At 45.0% G+C, this 21,227-nt stretch overlaps 1 protein-coding gene across 3 annotated transcripts in view; it reads left to right on the top strand.

The window, feature by feature from the left end:
• The first annotated feature begins 1,504 nt into the window (after window positions 1-1,504).
• SWAP70 (switching B cell complex subunit SWAP70) overlaps window positions 1,505-21,227 on the top strand; it is a 37,414-nt gene continuing 17,691 nt past the window's right edge. For all 3 annotated transcript variants that reach the window (XM_081182318.1, XM_081182317.1, XM_081182316.1), the window contains exons 1-5: window positions 1,505-1,681; window positions 9,486-9,626; window positions 12,528-12,701; window positions 13,247-13,474; window positions 19,493-19,639. In XM_081182318.1, coding sequence (XP_081038444.1) covers window positions 1,583-1,681; window positions 9,486-9,626; window positions 12,528-12,701; window positions 13,247-13,474; window positions 19,493-19,639 — 789 coding nt within the window. In that variant the 5' untranslated portion in view covers window positions 1,505-1,582. The remainder of the gene's footprint in view (window positions 1,682-9,485; window positions 9,627-12,527; window positions 12,702-13,246; window positions 13,475-19,492; window positions 19,640-21,227) is intronic.

The raw sequence follows: 21,227 nt of genomic DNA, 5'->3' as shown, positions 1-21,227 counted from the left end.
AATATTCCTTTGAATCCCAGTCATGCATTTATTACAAAACTTTTTCTGACCATTAATGTTTTTTTTTTAGTAAATATAAGGGGCTACTGGAAGCTTAGGCCAATGCAATACCACCGTTATGTCTAGAGCAGTGATAGAAAAAAATATGTTAATTAGAAACATATTGGGAAAATCCTAAGCAACAAGTGGGATCTTATTCTCACATCTAAAGCACAATAGGTGAATATGACAATAGATTCACCAGAAGCGGCTTAGTCATGCTGGCCACATGACCCAGAAGCTGTCTGCGGACAAACGCCGGCTCCCTCAGCCTGTAAAGCGAGATGAGCGCACAACCCCAGAGTCGTCCACGACTGGACCTGACGGTCAGGGATACCTTTACCTTTTTTATATAAAAAAAGCAGTCATACACACAACAAAAGAAAGATAAAGTATTTTGCTAATACTTTCCACATCCTTGCTAGTTTTTCAGAAAAGAGAAATGTTGATAATATCAGCGGAGGCGAAGCTTTTGAGATCATCCCCAGAAGCCCCCAGCTCAGCGAAGGCTGCAGTTCCTTTTTTTAAAATATATTTTTATTAAACAGTTTTAACAAAACAGTTTATTAATCGAAATAACCAATTACATTTCCCCCCTTTTTTTATTCCCCCCTTCCCTACCCCCTAAGGACTTCCCTCAGCTCCCCTCTCTGATTTGTTTGTACATATCATTCTCTACATGTTAAAAATTGTACATATTGCCTTGTCTGTCATATAGTCTACTAATAAATTTGTGGATGTTTATTCAAAACCTGCCAAGGAGTGCAAGTCATTTTGTTGTTCGAAGGCTGCAGTTCTAAGCCCATTTACTTGGAAGTAACTCTGAGACTCCCCTTCATGGATCACTGCCCTGCCGTGGCGAAGGAGCTTGAATAGCTCAGATAAGCTATGAGCTATGCCGTGCAGGGCCACCCAAGATGGACAGGTCATAGTGGAGAGTTTTGACCAAACGTGATCCACCTGGAGCAGGAACCGGCAAGCCACTCCAGTATCCCTGCCAAGAAAACTCCATGGACAAAGACAGGAGTGCCTGGCATGCTCTGGTCCATGGGGCCACGAAGAGTCGGACACGACTAAACGACTAAACAACCACAACAAACTCTGAGACTCGCCGCCGAGTAATTCTGATTCCGCGCGCGGGGGGAGGGCACTTCTGCGTCTTGCAACCCCGAGGAGGACCTGACCTCTCCGGCTTGGAGATTCAGCCCCGCCCACGATCAGAGACAAGGCTAGGGTCCACTTTTAGACGCCAGGCTCTGGAAGGTCCGGCAGCGATTAGGAAAAGCAGCGCCCTCCCCGCCCCGAGGGCTCCTGAGCGCGGCGGCAGAGGCGCCCTCTCGCGCGGCGGACGCAGCCTGCAGGCCGTGCGCTCCCTCGCGCGCCGCCCTCCCTCGCCCGGCCCTGGCAAGGCGGCGTCGGGGTTGGCCGCTGGGCGCGGTTACGGGTGGGCAGGTCGAGGCGGCCACCCGTGTCTCGGCAGCCGGGAGAGAGAGGCGCGAGGAGGCGGGAGCGAGCGCCGCGGAGTCGCTGCAGCTGGCGGGCCATGGGGAGCCCGAAGGACGAGCTGCTCAAGCCCATCTGGCACGCTTTCACCGCCCTTGACTTGGACAGGAGCGGCAAAGTCTCCAAGTCGCAGCTCAAGGCAAGTCAGGAGGGAGGCAGCCGGGCCCTCCTGCCTCCAGAGCGCCGGGAAGGCTCCAGCCAGGGCTGCGCCTCCTGCCCCCTGGGCTGTCGGTGGCCGACGCTTTCTGCCTTCCTGGCGGCGAAGCACTTCCCTTTTTACGGAGCGCTCTAGGCGGCTGGCCCGGGGGGAAGTGGCGGGGCGGCAGGGAGTGGGAGAAAGAGAGGAAGGAACGACGGACTGGCTGGCTGGCGTGGCAGAAACTGGGTGGTTGAGCGGGGCTCTCCAGACGCGACACGTCGGAGAGCGCTTCGCTGCGCTTTTGAGAACTGAATAGAAAGGGAGGGCAAAGAGCAGGGGTCCCCCCCTCAAATCCCCCGGCCGGCCTTGCAAAACAGACGCTCCCCTTTCTTGGTCTAAGGGAGCAAAGTGCTCACCTCCTCCCAATCTGGTGAGACGACCACCCATTTCAGCTTCATTAACATGGGTAAAAGCTCCCCTGGTGGATTTGATATAGGTAACAGGGTCTTCCTCCTCAGGGCCTGGACTTGGCAACCCTCATTGTTCAGAGCTGCTGTGGGCTCAGTTTATCCGTCTCAGAAGCACTTTCCTATTTAGGAGCACAGGAAGCTGCCTTATACTGAGTCAGGCCCATCAGGCTGGCTGGCTCTCAAGGCTGGAGTCTGCCCCAGCCCCACCTGGAGATGCCAGGGCTTGAACAGGGCAGGAGGGCCTTCTGCAAGTAAGGTGCTCTACCACTGACTGAGGTAGTGGCCCTCTGCAAGGGTCTCCCAGGGAATGTAAAGTAACAGCCTCTCAGCCACAGGGGCAGTGCCAGCCCTGCAATACTTTGCTGCGGTTGTTATTTGAGCTCCTCGCAGAACAGGTTAGCGAAGGTTTTGCTTTAACGAGATGATTTGTTTAAGCTGCTTGGGTGCCCAAGATGAGAGTTTTCATGCCCATCAAAGAAGGACCTCCAGGAGGGCTGAGTTGGTGTCTTGAAAGCAAGCAGATGTGGTGAGACTCAAAAGCTGTTTGGCCCACTTAATAAAAGGCTCATCGTCCATAAAACAATTCTATTACTCAGACCAGTCGGTTTTAAAGCTACTAGATAGTGTTGATCAAGTAATATGTTTTATGACAAATCTTGAAAGGGAAGTAAATGGTTGGGTTTTTTTTTGTCAAGTGTCTTAATAAAGATGTCATTAAGTCAGAGCTGCTCTTTTGTTTGGCTGCCCTGTATCTTAGCCAATTCAAAGGATGGGTTAACTTGACTAGTATAACATTTACACCTGATGCATTACATTTTCTGTGAGCCATGCCAGTCAGGGCCATTTGACACAACCCTACTGGTGTGTTGACTGTCTGTCATAGTAGGTTCAGTGGAACTGTGCAGTGTTGTGTGACTAGCTTTGCCATGCGTCATCTCACAGATCGTTCACCATGCTGCAGTCATGGGTACAATCTGTTCGAACCTAGGCAGTACCAATAACCCATTTAAAGTAGTGGAACTAGAGTAACTGCTTTAGAAGTGGCTGCAGATAAATTTATTAGGCACATCTAAAAAGTATTATTGGATTATGGTCCAAATCACTTCAGTACCAGATGTATGGTTTGATTGTTTCAATTAATCCCTTGGGTGGTTAGATGGGGTGAGAAGGCTTGCTTTAGGTGGCAGAATTTGGCATACTGCTAAAGGACAGAAAATTTAAGCAGCGTAGCCAATTATCATACTTGAGAAGGGCTGTAGCTGTGAGACAGAGCATCTGTGGTGCATGCAGAAGGTCCCAGATTCAATCCTGCTTATCTTCAGCTAGGACTGAGAAGACTTCCAGTCTGAAATCATGGAGAACCACTGCTGCCACTCGCTGTAGACAAAACTGAGCTGAATGGGCTAGTGGTTTGGCGCTGTGTAATACAGCTTTCTATTTTTGTGCCTATATTTACCACCTTGTAAAAGTCTGTTTGTCTTTTCTGCTTCAGATACCAAAATGTCTTCCTCTAGAATATTCTCTAATATTGCTTGTTGTTGTCTGCTTCCTAATTCATTTATTTCCAGTGGTAGAACTGGACTCTGGTTTCTGGAACAGTTTAGGAAGAAACAGTTTTACCAAGTCTGAGAGTTTACTCGTCTAGCTAAGTATTACTTACTCTGACCAGCAGCAGCTCTCCAGAGTATCAGACAGATGACTTCTCCACCACCTTTTACCTGATTCTTCTAACTGGAGATGGCAGGGGTTGAACCCAGGGCCTTCTGCATACAAACAAAGCATGTGTTCTGCCATTGAACAATCGTTCTTTCTCCCCTGTAGCCTGCTGTTCCAAACACTGAAGTTGGGTAGCAGGCTGCTCTGAAGCAAAGGCAAACTATTTGAGGGAAGTTGCTTGGGAAGGGAACCTTTTCCATTAAAAAATTATTAGATGAGTAGTTATGTCAGGCTAAAGATCCAACGTGAACAGCTCTTAGTCTGAAGCATAAATTTGCACCCTAGAATCCTGTTGTCTCTTGAAATATTAATGAATATTAATGAACGATAATTGGCGATTATTGTTGTACATATTTCTGTGCTTTGTAGATGTACAGCACGTAGTCCAGGCTATCCCAGGCCACGATTGGGGCTGCCAGGCACAATTGTAATGGAGCTGATTAATATGTACTGTTTTGCTATCACAGTTCTTCCATTTTTGTGTTTCATAGCTAACAAACTTGATTTCATCCTTTGCACCATAAGAATGCCTCAAATACTGCTCCCTCCCACTTCTTCTTGTGGCCAACACTTTTCTTTCTACCCCAGTAGCCCACAACATTCAGGCACCCAAATAAAAGAACTGGCTTCGTTCCAGCTCTGTGTGGAGCCTGCCAATATTGGGGAGGCAGAGATTCTATACTGCTCTCTTATTCAAGTACAAAGAGGAGAAGTAGTGAAGAGGGTCTGTTCTTTTTCTTGCCACATACTCCGAGGAGTGTTCTCCACAGAACTCTCACACAGTTTGTGGAACTTTGATCTATGAATTTGGGCACACTCCATCAGACACTTTTGGCCCTAAATTCCTCTGGTTAAGCCAGCTCTGAAAAATGTTTTGAATAGGGCTCTACACCTGTGGGATGCTTCAGACAGTAGGTCATTGTGCTGATTACTGGGCCAGCTGTAGTCTGTGCTGCTGATGGCCAAACTGAACCCTGTCAATAGCTTAGAGCAGTCTTTCTAGCTGTACAATGAAACTGAGGGGACTTGGTATGCTGCGGAGCTGTGAGAGCAAACATGATTATTTCTGAACTCTTATCTGCATTTGTAAGGGAAAACAGAACCCCACCAGCTCTTCCTGTGTGTGGTATTTTGATTTACTTGTGTGGTGTTTGGTCCTGTTCTGTGCAACTGTTCTTGGGCAGAATAGTGCCAACATTTGAAACATTTTGCATTGAAAAAAACATTTGGAACATTTTGCGTAATGTCTGGAGTTGCAGATCCTCAACCCGGTCAAAAACTCATGTACTTAGATTGCATATGCTGAAATTGTTGCCTTGGAATTTGGAAGTGGCTTTGGACATTGTGGTGTAGATAGACTGACCAAGAGAAGGACAAATACCTTGCTCTTCTTGTTCCTTGTACTTCTCTGTAATGTCCCAAACAGAATGTTTATATCTTGCCACCTACCCAGCCCCACTGCCTAAACAGTGAGAGATGCAAGCTGTCACTGCATCAGATGCATGCTCACCTTAGTGCAAGGGGAGACATGATGTGTTGTATTTTGGGCATTATGGAGAAGTGTAGGGAACAGAAAGTATTTGTGTTTTCTGTTCTTTCCTCATACTTGTAACATTCAGAGCAACTCTGAATAGCCTCTAGCTAGTACAATGGGGTACTGGTATATCCAATGTCTGTGTGAAGCTATAGTGTAAATTTTCTCCTGCTTTTCATGTTGACAGTCCTTGAGGAAAAAATCCTGCCGTTTAAGCAAGGAGTTGGAGAATTAAGATGCTTCTCAGATAAGGTTGTCTGCATCACACCAGCTCTTGCACTGCTTTATGATGAAGTCACATTATGTAGGGTTGATGGAGCCTACAATTAAAATTTATTTATTTAATTGTCCTTCTAGAATGCTGTTATAAGTTTTGTTCAATTACTGTTTTTGCATTTTCAGACATCAGCATAGTAAAATCACAGCATCTCTCTTCTGGATGGAATTATAGATTGCTTACTATAGTCTTCATGGGTACCCTGTCGGTTTTTCATCCCAGCGCTATTACACCTTATTAATGTTTCTCTAATTTTAAGGTTGAATCCTGACTTGCTGACAAGAATCATGCAGTTCATTCAAAGAGAATAATTATTAGACTCAGTGAGACACAAGGAAGGAGGAAGTTCCGCTAGTAGAAAGTTGATTACATTTGGCAAGAAGCTTATTAAGTTATATTAAGGAAATAACACATCTTGCAGTGCTCCATGGCATTGTGGAACTTGGTATTATTGTACTTTATATGTCACTTGGAATGAACGAAACACCTAGAAATAAAATGTAATGGGCAGGATTGAACTAAGGAGTCCTATCAGTGGAAGGTCTGCACAAGGACTTCTGCTTGTGCAATGGGTTTCCCCCCTCTCCTCATGTGCTCCCCCAAATTGGTTCTGGGGTGGTTGGGAGCACCCCCAGGACATTGTGTGGAGAGAGGAGAGGGGGGAATAACTGTCTGGCAAGCTGAAATTCCTCCATGAATTGAAAGAAACTAATAATAATAATAATAATAATAATAATAATAATAATAATAATAATAATAATAATTTATTTGTTTGTTTGTTTATTTATTTATTTATTTATACATACATACATACATACATACATACATACCCCACCCATCTGGCTGGGCCTTCCCAGCCACTCTGGGCGGCTTCCAACAGAACATTAAAATACAATAACCTATTAAACATGAAAAGCTTCCCTAAACAGGGCTGCTTTTCTAAAACACACCCTTATGCATATGATGTCACCCAAGAAGTCTGGCTATATATGTGGTCTGGTTAATGAGGATTTGCACTGCTGGATTCTGAAGCTGATTCACATTGCTACTTTTTAAAACTCCATCTCCAAAAGTAAATCTACTATGGTGGCAGTAATCTGGCCACTGTCATGAGTATATGTGAGGAGAAAGAGGATGAAAAAAGGACTTGTATGAGCTCTGTGGTTGCACCTTGTTTGGTGGTATCTCAGAGTGCTTCTCAGACTTGTACACTGCCATGCTAAGCTTGCTGCCCTTGCTGTTGTAGGTAAGGATGAAAGAAACCTCAGAAAAAGTTAGCAGGTTAGTTGGGCATGGAGGCTGAGGTGCACACTGGGAACCTATTCAGTAGTTAATAGATAATGTTTGGAATTTGGATGGCCTAAGTTTTTAACATGAAGGTTGAGCCATTAAGGCAGATTGTGAAATTTAACTGTAAGAGCTTTTTATGTGGAAAGGTACTTAGCAACCATGTGAACCCTAGAAAAATAATTATTGGCAAAAAAATTCTTCCCTTTTGAGAGAGGCTGAACTTCCTAATATCCCAATTAAGCTTTTTATTTAAAAACAGTTTAATATAAATGCATACATAAACAGGAAATACACCTATGCAAATAAATTTATGTCATGTGTCTGTTAAATTTGTATTATATTACAAGAAGGAAGAACAATATCTGCTTCACTGCGAAGTCCACAAAGGTCCTCTTCCTGTATCTCTTCTGTTGGTATAGTCAATAAAGTCCCACCAGGTTCTAATAGAAGTATCTTGTTTACCTTGGTCCCCTTAATATTTTCATTTTGCTTGCAAGTTTTTCCAGAAGTCCTCCTTGCAGACCCTTTTGATACCAAGATTCCAATGTATTATTCCAGCATCTGACAAAAGCCCTTGCTGCAATTATTTAGTTTGTTTTTTAAACAAACAAACAAACAAACAAGTGGCTTACTAGTTTCTTATTTATGTTATTAGCATCTTGCTCCAAAAGCCGCTTTTTAAGCAGCAGATTATGGCTCAGCTAAGTTAATTATATTGGTATCCCCTCCCCTCCCCATTTATATCCCAACTTTCTTCTGTCATGGAACCCAAGGTGGTCGCACTCATTCATCCAAGGTACTGACCAGACTTGCTTACCTTCAGCAGGTTAGTGGCCTTGTATTCTTTCAGACCATACCCTGCAGACAGAGGTTTAGAGCATGGGTCAGCAAACTAAGGCCCGGGGGCCAGATCCGGCCCAATTGCCTTCTGGATCCGGGACGTGGACAGTCTGGGAATCGCCGCGTGGATCGGTGTGGATCTGATTCTGATTGTTTGGGCTGTGCAGTCCCCCCCCCACACACACACTGCGGCAGTGCTTCCTCCCTCCTGCCTCCTGGCTTGTCCCTGCCCTGTGGAGGAAGGGGTCTGGGCTTTGATTGGTGCTAGCAGCAGCAGCGTAATCACTCAAGCGGCTGCCATTTAAAGCAGTCCCTCTCTGGAGCCCTTTTGTGTGCTTCTCATCATCTCCGCTGCCACCGCCGCCAGCCCTTGCCTCTCGCAAGACACAGGAGCTGTGGTTGGCTGAGCGCCCCTCTCAAGCAGCTGCCATTTAAAGCAGCCCCTTTCTGCAGCCCTTTTGCACACCGCTCATCCTCCTGCCGCCACCCGGCCACCCACAAGGTCTGAGGGACAGTGGACCGGCCCCCTGCTGAAAAATTTTGCCGACCCCTGGTTTAGAGTATCTTTCTTCTTGCTATGCTAATTTATTGCAAACTCCGCCTGTGGTCTGAAGTAGCATGCTTACTACCTTATTCATAGTCCCATCAGGTGTCTGACCTTGCATACAGCAGATGTGGAAATTCACATGACAGTCACCAGACAGCAGGTGTGGGCTTGCATGACTGAAAGTTTCATTATTATTTTTTTAAAAAAGAAATTTATACAGAGAGTTGGGTGAAGGCTTATTGTGGAGCCGTCCCTCGCATGTGGTCGATTTCAGTGTTTAATATCTTTTTTCATGAGGAAGCATTCCAGCATGTGACCCTTCAGCTGCAGTCTGAAGTGCTTCAGTTGAGACACAGGCTCATTACCATATCTCTGCTGCTTTGTGAGAATTAGGCCAAAGTGGGGTGGGGAGAGCAGAACTTGGAAACAACACCTCTCTGAACAGAGCAGGATTTAGGGGAGCTTGACTGGTTTGGGCACACTGGGCATGCAGCCTTGGTGGTGCCTGGGGAGGGGGCGTCACAACTGATGTAGAATGGAAGGTGAGAGACAGGAGGTGCCAAATGTTGCTGGAATTTGAAACCCCAAGGTCTGCCACTGCTCTGAAACTGATAATCACCTGGAAGTTTCAGCTTAGAGGAGGAAATGCATCCATAATAAATATAAGGAAGTTCATTGCCAACTAATCAGTAGTACAGCAGGTCTGTATAACCTGTGATATTGTGACGTGGACTACTGGGGATTTTGTGAGTTTGAAGGATGCAAACAAATATAATCCCACCTGCTTCTAAATCAGCATGCTCTGCATTTTCTTTTATTTAATCAAGTATATTTGTGTGTGATCCTATTAAGAATGGGCTGAGTGGTGTTTTTTTTTGGGGGGGGGGAGGATTAAAGTATGTTGCCAATAACCCAGGAATGGAGTGGAGAACCCAAACTTGGCTTTCTATTTTTTCTTTTCTTAAGTTAGAACATGGCTGCTTCCTTAGTTTTTTAGCATTGTAGATGGAAGATGATGTATTTAATACTGCCAGTTCTGCAACTGAAAACATATTCTATCATCAAATTGACTTGATGTGTATGGTTTTGTTGCATTCTCATTGATTTTCTCACTTGGGTTTTTTTTTTAGGTCCTTTCTCACAACTTGTGTACGTTGCTGAATGTCCCACATGACCCAGTAGCCTTAGAAGAGCACTTTAGGGATGATGATGAAGGCCCTGTTTCAAATCAGGGTTATATGCCTTATTTAAACAGATTCATCTTGGAAAAGGTATGTGCCTCCAGTTTTGTGTATATATACTGTCATGAATTTCTTCACTCTCCCCAATTTCAAATAATCATTGCTACAGATCAGTAAAAAGAATGAACGTGCAAAAAAAAGACACAGCTCTTCTCCAGAATCTTGAATACAACTCAAAAAAGAAAAAGTAACATAAACTGTGAAAAGAGAGTGTGTGTTAGATGTGGAATCCAGGTACACATCTGCTAATTTCTGCCATGTGTGAAGCAACTCTTAAATCCAACTGCTGTACAGGTAAATTTATTGATAGGCTAAAACAGAGTCCCAGACATGCTATAAGCATCTTGTAAGCATGAACATGTCTGGTGTTGTAGCTTACCAATATTGATTTGACTTTTTCTTTTTAAATGAGAGTGAAAAGATTTTTTTGAAACCTTCTACAAAACCTGTTCCCCCTCTCCCCTCAAAAATTAGTGTTGGAAAGTCTGGAGAATAGAGACAGACCTGCAAATAAATTAGGTACAGTTTAATGACACTGAACTAAAGGCAATGTTCTTGAGTGGAGGAAACCCAAGGAAGGCCAACTTTCTGGTTGGTAACTGCAGTTATGTTTGACTGCAGTGAGAACATTTAGAAGTCTATTTCATTTCATTTTAATGGTTCTGTTTCACTGATTTCTGGATTTTCTGAAAGGCAGTGATGACTTGCTCAGTGTCTTGATTGACATCAGCTTCTTGTTTAGCTATCAAGATACAGAGGAAACTGTAATATTGTCTCCTTCCTCTTCCTTCCCCCTCCCACACTGTCAGCTATGCAGCTCTCAAGTGGGCAGCATGCAGAATGCTGAATTACACCCACCCCCCTCCACCCAAGAGAGCTGGTGATTTACAGGATCAGGAGATGGGCTTGTTTAGTCCAGTATTTACTGTGACGGGCAGGTGTCTTTCCCAACCTTGCAGCCAAAAATCCTTAAATGCACACACTCACCACCATTTGATACCAGAGACAGAACCTTTAAACTTCTGTGTGTCATAGAATGATAGTCAATTCCCCACCTCTGTCTGATCTGGAACAAAATTTTTTACCAGCCCTGCTTCCGTAGTCCCTTATAACCAGAGATGCTAAGAGTGAACCTTGGACCTTTGAGATGCAAGGCTTGCATTCTACCACTTAACTTCACCTCTTCCTGGTAATTGGCACACAGCCTGTTTCTGAACACAAGTTGCACTTATTTGAAAACATTTTGTTGTTGTTGTTTAATTGTCACTCCAGTGGTTTTAGGATTAATCACCTTTGGGCATTGCATCTTTATGGTTTTGACATGTTTGGTAGATATGGGTAGCATTCTCAGGCGATGAACACTGGCATTTTGTATAAAAAGGGCCAAGTAACATTTTAGCAGGTCTTCTATACTTCCCCGCCTCCTTCCGATTCTTTTGGTAGAAAACTGGAAACTGTGACTGGCTGTATTCAGTATATTGTTCTGTTGTTTTTCCCCCCAACTGGTCCCATTCATAGATTACTCCAGATATCACTTTCCTGTGAGAAGTAATGGCTATCTGTGCAAGAAAAAAACAATGAGCTCTTGGCTCCACAGGAAATCTGTTATTCTGCTGTACATATCCCGTGTAAATCTTATTGACCACACCGGTCAAGCTCTCAGAACACTTCCTCTTGTGCTCCTGATTGCAAATGAATTATTTCTCTAGCTCATTGTGGAGACTGAGTTGCCCTTTAACAAAGTCTACATTGTTAAACCAAGGGAGCGTGGACAAGTGCCCAGGCAAAAAGAAGCAAAGAGCAGCAGACATTCCTTTTACTAGAGTAAGGATTTTGAATAGCTGAAACCCCTAATTAACAATAAGCTGTGCTAAATCAAAAGATGTCATGTCCCGAAGGCTCATGGTTTTAGCTATCTACTCTTTGAAGACTGAACTGCAGGCTATTCCGCTTGGCAATTCAGGCTGGGTTGGGGCGCATAAGGATAGCAACAACCGTGATTTCCATGCTGCTGCCGTGTCAACAGTTTTGCACAGTTGCCCTTAAAACCCATGTTTTAAGAGATATTTTCTTGTAGCCAGAACTAGCATAGCCATTCTCTGCCCAGTTTGTACAGCTGGCTCAGCTTCACCCTGTCCTGTTTTAGAGACAGGCTGGTAATGAGCTCACTATGTGCACAAGTTTGGATTCTCCAACCTGTAGCTTATTAAGGACAAGCAGCAGAATAAAAGTGAAATAGAGAGACCACTGCAAAGTCTGTCACTCAAGTGTTTCCCCATAGGTCCCAATTAAAGCTAGTCCTATGGGCTAGAAGACCTTGGGAAGTCAAAACTTAATAGCCTCTGATCATGAACAACAAAACGTTCTCTTCTTTATCTACTCAATGAAAGTAGAACATGGGCTGAAATTTTAGCATTAATAAAAGATTGTTTATAAATTTATAACCATATTTACAAAAATATGGAATTAATGAAGACATTCACACAGAACATTCATAGGGGAATCATAGCTATAACATTACACTATACACAAAGTCAGAACAGTCAGAACTCATATGTCACGTGTTTAATGTTACAAAGCAACTAGGCTTAGATAGTAAAAGCTGCCTGTTAAAAAAACACACAAATTGGCAAGACACTGAGTTGCCCCTAGATTATGAGGCCCTGGGCTGCAGCCTGCTCAGCCTGTAAATCCAGCACTGCTTACCCTGCACAACTGTTACTTGTCCTGAGCAAGTAGAGGAGATGTGATATATATTGCTTTGGGCAGAGCATTCTCTGTGGTGGTGCGACTGCTATGGGACATTTGTTTTGTTTTAGCTTTAGGTCTCTTTTGTGAACTTTTTCTCTTTCTGCAGGTGTTAGGGCATCTTGCTGCTGTTATTCCTCACTGGGTATCTTTAAATCATTAACACTGCTTTGCTTCTACTAGGTTCAAGGAAACTTTGACAAAATCGAATTCAATAAAATGTGTTGGACGCTGTGTGCCAGAAAAAACCTTGCAAGAAATACCTTGCTCCTTTCTGATGATGATGCTTTTAAAGTGTGGGTCATCTTCAATTTCCTATCTGAGGACAAATATCCACTAGTCATTGTACCAGAAGAGGTAGGAAATGGTTATTTCAAGTATCCGAATGTTCTTTGTCCAGCTATGCCTAAACTGGCCGTTTTTCTGCCTTTGCTGTTTCATTGAAGTAGTTGTAGAAATAATCTTTATGAGCAACATTGTCTTGGTAGTAAAATTAGAACATAATAGTACACACACACACTTCCTTTCCCAAACTCTTCTGGCTTTTTCTGATGGGCTGTGGATCACAACAACAGGTTTTCTAAAAAGAAAGAGACCAGCATTTTCTATAATGTTCCATATTTGCAACTCTCTTTAGGTGTGTTCAGGAATACAGCAGTTTGTTACCTTGGACAACAGCTGCACCTTAGGATTGCTTTCATGCTCTTTTGTTCCAAAAGTGTATAGCATTCATCTCCTTCATTTTTGCACACTCTGAAATGTAGAGCAGGAACCTTTTGGTGATATGGATACACTGTGCTGAGTTGACAAAGCTGACAGCAACAGTGTAGGAAGAGTCACTGATCTTTTTTGTTTTCGTATGGATGGTTTGTTCAGAATCTGTGTTGTCTTTTTTTGTACAGATTGAATACTTGCTTAAGAAGCTGACAGAAGTCATGGGATTAGGCTGGCATCAAGAACAGTTTGAACATTACAAGATCAGCCTCGATACCAGCTGGGAAGGTCTTTCTGCTTGGGAATTGATTGAACTGATTGGAAGTGGTCGATTTAGCAAAGGGATGGATAGGCAAACGGTATCTATGGCAATTAATGAAGTCTTCAACGAACTTATATTAGATGTATTGAAACAGGTGAGATCTTCATGCAAGTGCTGACCATGTTGATATACATAATTTATACAGATAAATATGTGAATTTTTGACTAAATCACAAAATTTTGCACCAAGGTTGTCAAATTTTACATTATGATAAGACAGATTCTGCAATCTGTATAAAAATAATTTAGATGTTTCTATTTTGCATGGTCCATATAGTTAAAGCTATAGCCAACTTTAACCATAAAGTTAAAGCCAGTAGTGATGTATGGAAGTGAGAGCTGGACCATAAAGAAGGCTGATCGCTGAAGGATTGATGCTTTTGAATTATGGTGCTGAAGGAGACTCTTGAGAGTCCCAAGGACTGCAAGAAGATCAAACCTATCCATTCTTAAGGAAATCAGTCCTGTGTGCTCACTGGAAGGACAGATCCTGAAGCTGAGGCTCCAATACTTTGGCCACCTCATGAGAAGAGAAGACTCCCTAGAAAAGACCCTGATGTTGGGAAAGATTGAGGGCACAAGGAGAAGGGGACAACAGAGGACGAGATGGTTGGACAGTGTTCTTGAAGCTACCAGCATGAGTTTGACCAAACTGCGGGAGGCAGTGGAAGACAGGAGTGCCTGGCATGCTCTGGTCCATGGGGTCCCGAAGAGTCGGACACGACTAAATGACTAAATAACAACAACAACAATTTTGCATAACTTTATTCTGCTTCTGCTGGTCATCAAAGGGACTAAATCAGTGAAAATCCTCCACTGTCTCTCTTACAGCTTCTGAGAATTAATCAGGATGTCAAATCACATTTTTGTGGCTTTGAGATACAGAAGCTTACTACTACTACTACTACATTTTGTTTTAATGGAAGTTAAGATTCTCAGTATCTTGGATTATCTGCCAAGTATGAATTTCTGTTTTCCTTTGGTGTAATCAGAGAATGCACCATGGTATTTCTAATACCCATGCATTGTAACACAGTGTTTCTAAACAGAGCTTGAGAATAAGAATGCAACTCATTTAGGTGCTTATATTATCCCTTATATCACAATCCAGTGATTTGGGTGATGGGAGACTTGCTAATAGTTAACATGTGTGATTACCATATTTTCATCTTTGTGTAATATGTTCAACATATCTTTAATATTTGGGATGCTAAGAACTACAGAGAAGTGTTGCAGAATTTCTTCAGGCTTGTCGTCGTGAACATGAATTCTAAAGAAAAGTGTAGTACTTTTTAAAGCCTTCTGCTGCTTAGTTGTGGTGCCTCAAGTTTGAATATGACTTGAAACATGCAGCCATGTGGGGAGATAAAGAGGAAGCAAGAACCTTCTCAGAGGTGCAGGTGCAGGAGAGTGGGGGGTGGGGGGAGCTGGCTTGAACAAAACACCACTAGGGTGTTAAGCTTAGTGAAAGCAAGTGTTTTTAAGATTTACAGGAACCTAGGTTCAGATGTCCATGCTTGGCACAGGTCAAACAGCCAACTTTTTCTCTTGTTTTGAGCAAAAAGGATTTGAGCCTTCCATGTGAATGTACCTATTTAAGTCTTTATGCCAGCATGGACAACTTTGCCCTAGGATTGTTGGCTTCAGCTGCATTTCCCTTATTTAAAAAAGTCAAAGGGACCAGAGAACAACATTGGACTACACTGATGGGTTGTCATTCTCCCTCTCCTCCCCCCCCCTTTCTATGCAACCCATCTTCCCCATCAGTATAACTGTACAGCAACCCTGGGCTACTTTGAAAGGCTGTTTGGTTGATATGCTTGCTGCCCTGTCACAGCTACATTAAAATCCTGGATTTTCTCTGTTGTTTTCTCTGGGAAACAATCTCTGCTAAGGTAGACCAGGGTGGGGTGGAGCAAGTTTAAAAACAAACCAGGAAGTCCATTCAAAATAAGCTAAGCAGTCATTCTTTCATCACCTGAATCTACGGGGGGGGGGGGACTAGAGTAGCACATGTTCCAAGCAAGATCTCCCCACAAACTTATTCAAAATAAACCAGGAAGTCCTTTCTCTTGGGTTTGTATGATTCTAGATTCCCCTCTAGCACTTGCCAATCATAGATATGACTCGCTGCCCTTACATAATACAGTGGTGCCTCGCAAGACGAAATTAATTCGTTCCGCAATTCTCTTCGTCTTGCGGGTTTTTCGTCTTGCTATGCACGGTTTCCCATAGGAATGCATTGAAAATCAATTAATGCGTTCCTAGGGAAACCGCCTTCAGACCAGGTCCGGGGACAGTCTGTCCCCGGACCTCTTCTGAAGGCTGGGGGGGGGGGACAAGGGCTTTTCTTCCCACCCCCAGCATTTTTAAAAACCCTGGGACAGCGGAGGACTTCTCCGCTGTCCGGGCGATCTTAAAATGCTGGCGGGCGGCATTTTAAAATCGCCCCGGACAGCGGAGGACTTCTCCGCTGTCCGGGGCGATTTAAAAGCCCCTGGGAAGGCAGGCAGGGGGGAGCAAAGACTTTCGCCCCCTGCCCGCCTTCAGAAGGTGTTCCCACCCCCCCGCCCGGCTTCGCAGCAGCGCTACGAAGCCCGGCAGCTGGGGCAGCTGTTCCCGCCCCCCTCCCCCCTTCGGAACATCGTTCCGAAGTGGGGCGGCTGGGGCAGCTGTTCCCGCCCCACCTCCCCACTTCGGAACAGCGTTCGGAAGTGGGGCGGATGGGGCAGCTGTTCCCGCCCCCCCTCCCCCCTTCGGAACATCGTTCCGAAGTGGGGCGGCTGGGGCAGCTGTTCCCGCCCCACCTCCCCCCTTCGGAACATCGTTCCGAAGTGGGGCGGATGGGGCAGATGTTCCCGCCCCCCTCCCCCCTTCGGAACATCGTTCCGAAGTGGGGCGGCTGGGGCAGCTGTTCCCGCCCCACCTCCCCCCTTCGGAACATCGTTCCGAAGGGGGGCGGATGGGGCAGATGTTCCCGCCCCCCTCCCCCCTTCGGAACATCGTTCCGAAGTGGGGCGGCTGGGGCAGATGTTCCCGCCCCCCTCCCCCCTTCGGAACATCGTTCCGAAGTGGGGCGGATGGGGCAGATGTTCCCGCCCCCCCTCCCCCCTTCGGAACATCGTTCCGAAGTGGGGCGGCTGGGGCAGCTGTTCCCGCCCCCCCTCCCCCCTTCGGAACATCGTTCCGAAGTGGGGCGGCTGGGGCAGCTGTTCCCGCCCCACCTCCCCACTTCGGAACAGCGTTCCGAAGTGGGGCGGATGGGGCAGCTGTTCCCGCCCCACCTCCCCCCTTCGGAACATCGTTCCGAAGTGGGGCGGATGGGGCAGCTGTTCCCGCCCCACCTCCCCACTTCGGAACAGCGTTCCGAAGTGGGGCGGAAGGGGCAGTTGTTCCCGCCCCACCTCCCCCCTTCGGAACATCGTTCCGAAGTGGGGCGGATGGGGCAGCTGTTCCCGCCCCCCCTCCCCCCTTCGGAACATCGTTCCGAAGTGGGGCGGATGGGGCAGCTGTTCCCGCCCCACCTCCCCACTTCGGAACAGCGTTCCGAAGTGGGGCGGATGGGGCAGCTGTTCCCGCCCCACCTCCCCCCTTCGGAACATCGTTCCGAAGTGGGGCGGATGGGGCAGCTGTTCCCGCCCCACCTCCCCCCTTCGGAACATCGTTCCGAAGTGGGGCGGCTGGGGCAGATGTTCCCGCCCCACCTCCCCACTTCGGAACATCGTTTTAAAATGCTGGGGGTCGGCAGCGAATGCTCCCGACCCCCAGCATTTTAAAACCTCCCCGGGACAGAGACTTCTCTGCTGTCCCTTGGAGATTTTAAAATGCTGGGGGTCGGCAGCGAACGCTTCGCTCCCGCCCGCCAGCATTTTAAGATCGCCCGGGGCAGGTGGGGGGAAGGCAGGCGGGGGGGAGCAAAGACTTTTGCCCCCCGCCGGCCTTCAGAAGAGGTCCTCTTCTGAAGGCCGGCTGTGGGTGAAAGTCTTTGCTCCCGACCGCCAGCATTTCCCTATGGGCTTTCGTCTTGCGATGCAAGCCCATAGGGAAATTCGTCTTGCGAAGCGCCTCCAAAACAGAAAACCCTTTCGTCTTGCGGGTTTTCCGTCTTGCGAGGCATTCGTCTTGCGGGGTACCACTGTATATCTTGTCAATGTAGTCTATGAAGTCAGCAGATTATATGATTACATAAATAATGGAATTGCTCTGTTCTTTAAACTTGCATTTCTCTCTCTTTCTGTGTGCTACCATTTTGAATTGCTTTACCCAAAGTGGATAAATCCAACAGGTAGGTGTCCCTGCTTTCTAAATGTACAGTAGAGCTATTTTGACAACTGTATTCATAGTTAGGACCCAAATGTGGTAAGGGCAAAATATAAATAAATAAATAAATAAATAAATAAAATAAATGTCCTGTAAGTAAAGGAGAAAATATATTCTCCTCTGCTGAGCTTTTGTCACAGTTGTAAGCTTGGAAATAAGATGTGGAGCAGTTAAGTAAGTACCTTTGGATTGCTAATGAAGTCTTGGGGGCCTCAACTACATGTGCTTTTATATACTTACTGAGTGCATTCACATACATGCATGTTGAACTGAGCCCGTGCTAGATGGTAGACAGGACGGTTTGTGTGAAGTGTGATGTTTGCATGATGCAAGGTGAAATACTGTGGTGGCTCAGATGTGGTGTCAAACCATACAAACTTAAGAAGGGCCCTCCTAAATTTGGCCAAAGGCTCATCTTAATCCAGCTTCCTGTTCTCACAAGATGCCCAAGGGAAGCCCACAAGCAGAACCTGAATGCAAGGGGGATCGCCTATCTTGCAGTTCCCAGCAACTTGTATTTAGACGCATACAGCCTCTAACAGTAGAGTTAGAATATAGCCATTACTTAAAATGCCATCACAGTATTAGGCCCATTTTTATTGTTTTAAATAACATATTATGTGACTGATACATTGTGTTATTGATTGATTGATTGATTGATTGAGACCATTTGTGTAGAAAAGCAGACTGTAAATATTGCAAATTAAATAAACAAATTTTGGCTAGTAGCCACTGATGGCTTTGTCCTTTGTGGTTTGCCATTTCCCGAAGAAGCAGTAGGAGTCTTGGATGCTCACACTTCGTCTGAACAAACCAACCATGGTTTGCACTTGCAATACAGATTATGATCCGACAGCACAGTTTGGTCTTGGTTTGCAGGTCATGCACAAACCATAGTTTACTCTTTCACATCTATGGCTTATTTCAAACTAGGTTTGGAAGCCAGGAAATATTCCACTTTTGCAGTTCTTGATTTCCACATTACCTATATTAATACCCTCTTCAAAAAACATCTGAATTAATCATTTGGCATGGAGTTGCTGAAAATGTGTGGAGGGTATTATTGTACAGATTGTATAAGTTTCCTGCTAGTGTGCTGTGTGAGATAATTTGTTTGCTAACTACCGTATTTTTCTGTGTAAGACGCCCTCATTTATAAGATGACTTCTATTTTTTTGAACCCCAAATTAATAAATCAATATTTTAAACCGCACCAACACCCACCATCGGCCAAAGTTGTAGAGCTTTTGGGGGGGAGATTGCCTGGATAGTGGTGGCAATACTGTTGACATTTGCTCTATAAATTGTAAATGGTATGTGTATTTTATAGCTGAAGGAAATGTAGCTGTACATATGTATAGTCTTTTCAGAGACTGATGTAGTGAAGTAATGACCTGGATGGGTCATTGAATGGAAGGTTATATGAAAACTACACACTTCCATTTTTTTAAATCAATTTGATTCCTATTGGTTTTGGTACTAAGCAATGTTCCTTCAGTTATGCAGGGTGGTTGCTATTGTTCTTGGCAATTTTTAAGTTTCAGCAGGCATAGTTGAAATATTTTCTTCCTAACCAAGACAGGTTTAAAACTGAAATTAATTTGATGCTTTTTCATAAAATGGGTTCATAAATTTATCTTTGAACTAATAGGAAAAAAATATTTTAAAGGACCTGATCCATGTCTGTTGAAATAAAAAAAATGTATTAATTACATTTGGATTTCGCTTCAGAACTATTAAGTCGGAAATTCTAATGGTAAAATAATTTAAACGAGCCATTTCTATTTTACAGGGATATATGTGGAAGAAGGGCCACAAAAGGAAAAACTGGACAGAACGCTGGTTTGTTTTAAAACCCAGTATTATATCGTACTATGTTAGTGAAGACCTCAAAGACAAAAGAGGAGAGATCATACTGGATGGCAACTGTACTGTAGAGGTAAAAAAAATGCATGCAATGTAAAACTACACACTGGAATGCCTGCCCCCTCCCCCCCACAGAGGACAGAAGGCAATATAATTTCAACTTTTCAACTATGCAGGCAATTGAGAATACACCTTTCCGCAATGGCTAATTGCTGTCTGCTTTTAACTTCTTTCACATGGTTTTTACTGTATGGTTTTATGCCTTTTTTTGTATGTAAACTCATTTAATACTCTTTTATGAAATTGCGGTACAGTGGTGCCTCGCAAGACGAAATTAATTCGTTCCGCAAGTTTTTTCTTCTTGCGAGTTTTTCGTCTTGCAAAGCACGGTTTCCCATAGGAATGCATTGAAAATCAATGCGTTCCTATGGAAACCGCTTGCCAGGCTGGCGGTGCGGAGAAGGGCTTTTCTCCCCACCGCAAGCCTTCAGGACAGGTACGGGAACAGAGGGGAAGGGGCGCAGCGCTTCTCCTCTGTTCCCGGGGCTTGCGGTGGGAGGAGGGTTTTTCCTCCCCACCGCCAACATTCAGAACAGCATTCTGAATGTTGGCGGTGGGAAGGAAAACCCTCCTCCCACCGCAAGTCTTCAGGACAGCCATCCGAAGGCTGGCGCGGGGAGAAGGGCTTTCCGCCCCACCGCCAGCCTTCGGAGCAGCCTTCCGAAGGCTGGCGTGGGGAGAAGGGCTTTTCTCCCCACCGCCAGCCTTCGGAGGAGCCTTCCGAAGGCTGGCGCGGGGAGAAGGGCTTTCCGCCCAACCGCCAGCCTTCGGAGGAGGTCTGAGGACAGTGGGGAAGACGCGCTGCGCTTCCCCGCTGTCCCGGAGATTTCCCTATGGGCTTTCGTCTTGCGAAGGAAACCCATAGGGAAATTCGTTTTGCGAAGCGCCTCCAAAACGGAAAACCCTTTCGTCTAGCGGGTTTTCCATCTTGCGAGGCGTTCGTCTTGCGGGGCACCACTGTATTTATTTTTTAAATGAATAAATAAATAAATAATTTAGCTTTTTCTTTTAATAACTATCAGCACAGTGGAATATTTAACAGAATAGTCACCATCTGTATGGTTACATCCCAGTATAGAGAAACACATAAAGAGGACACAGATCTCTTGCTGGAGTGGGCTGCTCTATTAATTCCAATGGGGGGAGGTAAACTTTTATGTGTATTGCAGATCTTCACTGCTTGGAACTATGCTGTTTGTGTGAGGAAATGTTGGGTTAGGGTGATAGGCTTTAGGAACGAGTGCGTATGAAACCAGCAAGAACTAATGATAGTAACGAGCTCAGCCGTTTAGCATAAGTGTAAAATACATTAATAGCTATGAATATTAATCACGAAATGGTTGTAAACCCATTGCTGGGCAAAGAAGCTTCCTGTAGTCCTACTGACATAGGAAAGAGAATATCAGGAGCAGGTGCCCCTGTTATGTTGCTCCAGTTTCGTTATTGCCATTAGCAAAGTTAATCACTTTGGTTGTAGCGAATCATAGGTGTTATCTATGAGATGAGCAAGTAGTGTTTGTTGTGCTAGCACATGTCCCTGCAAAGGCTGCTTTGGGAGTTGGATGTGTCTTACCAAGGGCACCCAATGCATGCAGTCTTTC

This window comes from Podarcis bocagei (genome assembly GCF_964188305.1).
Source record: "Podarcis bocagei genome assembly, chromosome: 1".
Classification (NCBI taxonomy): domain Eukaryota; kingdom Metazoa; phylum Chordata; class Lepidosauria; order Squamata; family Lacertidae; genus Podarcis; species Podarcis bocagei.
Note: the sequence above shows the minus strand (reverse complement) of the source record. Positions and strands in the feature narration are given on the sequence as shown.